The 4,621-nt window shown below is 57.6% G+C and overlaps 1 protein-coding gene across 1 annotated transcript in view; it reads right to left on the bottom strand.

The window, feature by feature from the left end:
• The window catches only part of MYO18B (myosin XVIIIB), a 232,628-nt gene that overhangs the window by 202,826 nt on the left and 25,181 nt on the right, over window positions 1-4,621 (bottom strand). Inside the window, exons 6-7 of the mRNA XM_010828851.1 lie at window positions 4,461-4,573; window positions 3,051-3,227 (exon numbers count right to left, since the gene is read on the bottom strand). Of these exons, the coding sequence (XP_010827153.1) occupies window positions 3,051-3,227; window positions 4,461-4,573 (290 nt within the window). The remainder of the gene's footprint in view (window positions 1-3,050; window positions 3,228-4,460; window positions 4,574-4,621) is intronic.

Below are 4,621 nucleotides of genomic sequence, written 5' to 3'. Positions count from 1 at the left end.
AGGGGATATCCACAAGGATGTAGAAAACTTTTGGGGCGATGGAACTTCCTGTAATTGATGGGTGGAGGCAATTACACAATTGTGTTTGTCAAAAACCTACAAAACTAAACGTTAAAAGAGGTGACTTTAACTGTATGTAATTTAACCTTTCATATATAAAAAAAAAAAGCCCTGCCTATAGAGCTTGCTTTCATTTGGGAGAAGACAGGTGTAAACAAACCAACTAATTAAATTATACTGAATGGGAATCATTTCAAAGCCACGAGCCTGGATGAGATCACCAAGGAAATGGGCCTTTAAAGAGGGAGAGAGAAGAGGTGTGGGGAGGGGGCTGACCTGAAGAGATCAGGGACCAGCTAAGGAGGCTGAGAGGGAGGGCCGGTGGACGAGAGGAAAACCAGGAGAGCAGAATCTGTGAGCTAAGGAAGGGAGTGACGGCAGGAGGACGGGAGACCAGCCCCTGAAGTGCGCTGAGGGTCAGGTCAGGGGACACCAGGGAGCTGACCACGGGGCAACATGGAGATCACTGGTGACCTTGAGAAACATCTGCTTGGCATGGTTTTCAGGGAGAATGGAAGATGGAAGCAGAGATAGCAAGGGCAGTGAAGAGGTGTAGAAGGGAGCAGGGGACCAGGCCTGGCCACAGGAGGCACTGGAAGCCCAGGATGCTAACTAGGTGACCAGTGAGGCCCCACCCACCCTCCTTAGTGGCCTGGCAGGACCAGGGGCACAAACCCCAATGGGGCAGCCCTCCCCCAAACCTGGGCCCCCAGTGCACTGTTGGCCTTTACAGCCCAGGACCCCCAGGAACAGTGATGAGCCCCATTCTGACACAAAGCAAAAGGCTCAGCAGGACCCCAAAGCTGGCAAAGGAAGACAGGCCCCTCACACTGGCTGGGCATGGCCTGGGGGCACAGGCAGGCAGAGGGCCTCAGGGTCTGAGCCCCAAGCCACCTCCCACCGTGGAAGCATCAAGGCCCAGGCTGTCCCAATCGCCAGCCTTCTCAGGCCTGCAGGGGAGAAGGGAGGATCCTGCAGACACACACAGGTACCCTCACATGCTTGCACACGGGCATGGTCAAGGGCACACATACCCAACAGCAGCAGAGGCCTCTGTACACAGGTGTGCCCATCTACACCCCACACAGTCACAGTAACTCACTCCAACAGAGGCCTGCACCGCCCACACATATCCCCAGCTCCCAGTCGCTGGGTGAGCCCAGACCCCCAGCAAGAAAGGCCCCTAGCCCTGCCCAGACCCCACCAAGCCCATCTTCAAGGTGGCCCCAGTCCCCTCCTGCAGATCTCTTCTGCCACCTGGTGGCCACTTGAGGAACCAGATGAGACCCAGCCAAAGAGCAGGTGTGGGAGGCGGGATGACCTGAGCAGGGCCCAGCCCCAACCCAGCAGTTACAGGGGCTTAGCTGGGGCTCACAGGACTCAAGTTCCTCCTACCAGGGTGGGTCCTAATGCCTGAATTATGAGGCTCTTTGACCCAGCCAGAGTAAAGGATGCACAATCCAGGACAACTGAGAACTGTGAGAACCGAACTTGCAGAGGAGGGACCTGCGACAGACACCTCTCCCGGGGGTTCCTACAGAGCTGGAGCTCAGCTTCTCAGAAGGCTTGGAGCATGGCCTGCCCAGCAAGGGAGAGGGGGTGCATGCATGGCCCTTGGCCAGAACGGCCAGGTGGGGGAGGGGCTGGGAGGGTGACTTAGAGGGGGTGCGAAAGGAGTCCTAGAGAAGAGAAGCCTTGGGGAGGGCGTCCAGGCTACTGCCCCCTCTTTAATGGACTCAGCATCATTCGGCGGCTACGAATGACTTTGTCCTGTGGGACTCCAAGGGCAAGATGCAGCTTCTCATTCCCAGTTGACAGATAAGAGGCATCATGACCTTTCCAAAGCACTGAGGTGCATTAGCAGGAATCCTAGAGGCCTGACCCCTCCCGGGCCAACAAGCCCTCCGAATGGAGCACAGACGAGATTCTGACCTCCAGTGGATCTCCCTGCCTCCACTTCTGCCCACCTCTCACCTCCACCCCATGGCCAAGAGGCTCCTTTCCTAGCATAGTCACACTACATGTCACTGCTCTGCTGAAAATCTCCACCAGGCTCAGAGCAGGAGCGGAGTCACTTTGACCCCGTGTGAGACCTGGCACCAGCCGTTCCTACCTCCTATAATCTCCTCCACACACTGCTCTTTGTCATGATGGACCTGTCTTCCCCACGAGGACAAGCAGCTCACAAAGGCGGGTTGATCTGCCCGCCTTCGCACACGGGACCCTCCATCATTATCTCAGACAGGAGCAACCAGGTGAACTGAGGCTGAAGTGAAGTGCAAGTGCAAGTCCTTCAGTCGCGTAGGACTCTGTGACCCCGTGGACTACACAGCCCATGGAATTCTCCAGGCCAGAATACTGAGGGGATGGGGTGCAAATGATGGGGTTGCAGCTGCAGGCCCCTCCACAAGGTGGCGCCGAGAGGGTCCTCTGGCTATGACTGTGGTCTTGACAATAAACAGACCGTTACTACACTCGTGTAGAAACAAATAAAAGTAGAACGGAGGCTTAGTTTCCCAGTTCATGCGGGTGTCTGGGACTCCCGAGGGTCTGGCCTGGGCTTCAGAGCACAGAGGGCCCAGCCATGTGGGTTTCACCCCAGCTCCTCCAGCCCCGAGCCTGAGTCTGGAGTTGGCCCAGCTTCCCACCCGTGAATAGGGCTGGTCTTGGCCCCCGTCCTCTCGTGGACCTGAGGACTGGCTGAGATGACACGCAGAGCTGCCTAGAGCAGAGCCTGACAGACCCGACACATCCGATACGTTCTCTCCCACCGTCACTGTCTCTCGCGCTCCCGCTCTGTTTGTATCCCTTCTCTTCCCCTCTAAGGAGGGGGGACCACGTGGTCCCCAAGGCTCCCCGATGCTCTGACACCCCAGCAGCCATGTCTGCAGGATGCCGCTCAGACAGGCTTGCAGGGGCTCTGGGGGCTCTGGTCCCGAGATGCAGAAGGACCCTGGCCTGGCCCCGCCCCGCCCCTGGGGCCCCCTCACCTTGCCGGCAGAGGGCGCCATGAGCCCTTGGGGCTGGAGGAAGATCAGGTCGGGCCCGGCGTGGGTGTGAGGTAGCTGAGCCTGGTAGCGGTGCAGAAGCGTGTTCAGGACACTGGACTCGTTGACACTGACCAGGGAGGCCAGGTCCTCAGCCTGGTCCAGCTCCGGGGGATTGGCCTGCAAACCATCACACAGAGCGTCCTCTGGCCTCCTGGGCCCCCACACCACCACAACCACCGCCTCCACCTCCGCCCCCTGGCCCCACACACGGCCCGGTGACCCGGTTCCTGGGCAGCAGTGCCCTGACTCCGCAGAGAGCGACAAAACCTACAGATGAAACAGCGGCATCGCTTCTCCTGCGCTCTGTGCAACTGGCAGCTGGCCCTCCCTACACTGCGCTCAGGGCACCAGGAGGGGAGGCGCTCTGAGGACGCGCAGCAAGATTCACATGCCTTCTGTCTGTCAGACACAGAAAGGCAGGCGTGCTCGGAGGACGTGTCTTCTGCTGCTTCTTTCCCTTCTGTGTCTTGTCGGGGAGCTCTGCGTGTGCTCGGGGATGCTTAGGACGAAGGCCAATGCCCTGATTGCCCCATTTCTCTGACAGCCCGCCACACACTCATCAGTTGGAAATACTACACCTAGACCCTTCTAGAAGCAAGGAGTGACTGCAGCCTCTCCTTGGGGCATCCATTTGAAAAGCTTCCTAGCACTTCTCTGGCTCCAGGGAGTTTCCTGGGCCTACTGCTCTGTGGTCTTTTGTCATCCTTTTGTCAAGTTTTTTTCCTGAGGACCCTGGCCCTCTGCAAATTCCCAGCACTGGTGGGAGGAGCGGGCCTGAGGTGGGCAGAGGGGGACAGAGGGGTGAAGGTGAACGAGGCCAAGGAGAACTCCTGGAAGCAGCAGTAGATGTGAAGGGTGGAAAGCATCAGGACAAGATCTTTTACTTCTTTCATTAGAGTCTGACTTATTCTCACACGGATTCATGGTGCAGTGCAAAAATTATGCAAAACAACCAAAAAAGAAGAACCAAACTAAAGGCTGATACCCAAAAAGCAGGCCACTGGAACCTATGCCATGGCTAACGACAAGCTGCAAATTTGGCTCTGAGTCTCCTGGCAGCCAGGGCGAAGAGGGAAGCATACCAAAGTCCATACAAAAGAAAACAATCACTTTCTCCAGCAGAAGAATTCCCAGGCCCAAGATTTGACAAACATCTCTCTTAACATGTCCTCATAAAGGGGACACCGTGGGACAGAGCAATGAAACCCCTTAACAGGACACCTCTAGCAGAGCAGTGAGTTCAACGGTGAACTTCCCTACAGTTCCCCCCAGGGCGCCGAGGGGAAGTATTCAGTGCAGTCAAGCCCGAGGGGGAAGTGGGGTGGAGCAGGCAGGGCGGGCGGGGCTCACCCGGTGGACGTGCTCCTCGTCCACCTCGGTGACGCTACCGTCGGCGTCAACGCACAGTCGCACCCTTCCTGCCGGCAGGTCTGCTGTTCCCTCGTCTGGCTTCAGCACCGTTGCTGGAAGACACCCCCGGGGGGGAGGAGTACAGCCAGGGGGGGTGGGGA

This window comes from Bison bison, unplaced genomic scaffold (genome assembly GCF_000754665.1).
Source record: "Bison bison bison isolate TAMUID 2011002044 unplaced genomic scaffold, Bison_UMD1.0 scf7180017864495, whole genome shotgun sequence".
In the NCBI taxonomy this organism is placed as follows: Eukaryota; Metazoa; Chordata; class Mammalia; order Artiodactyla; family Bovidae; genus Bison; species Bison bison.
This window is presented reverse-complemented; position numbering and strand designations above follow the sequence as displayed.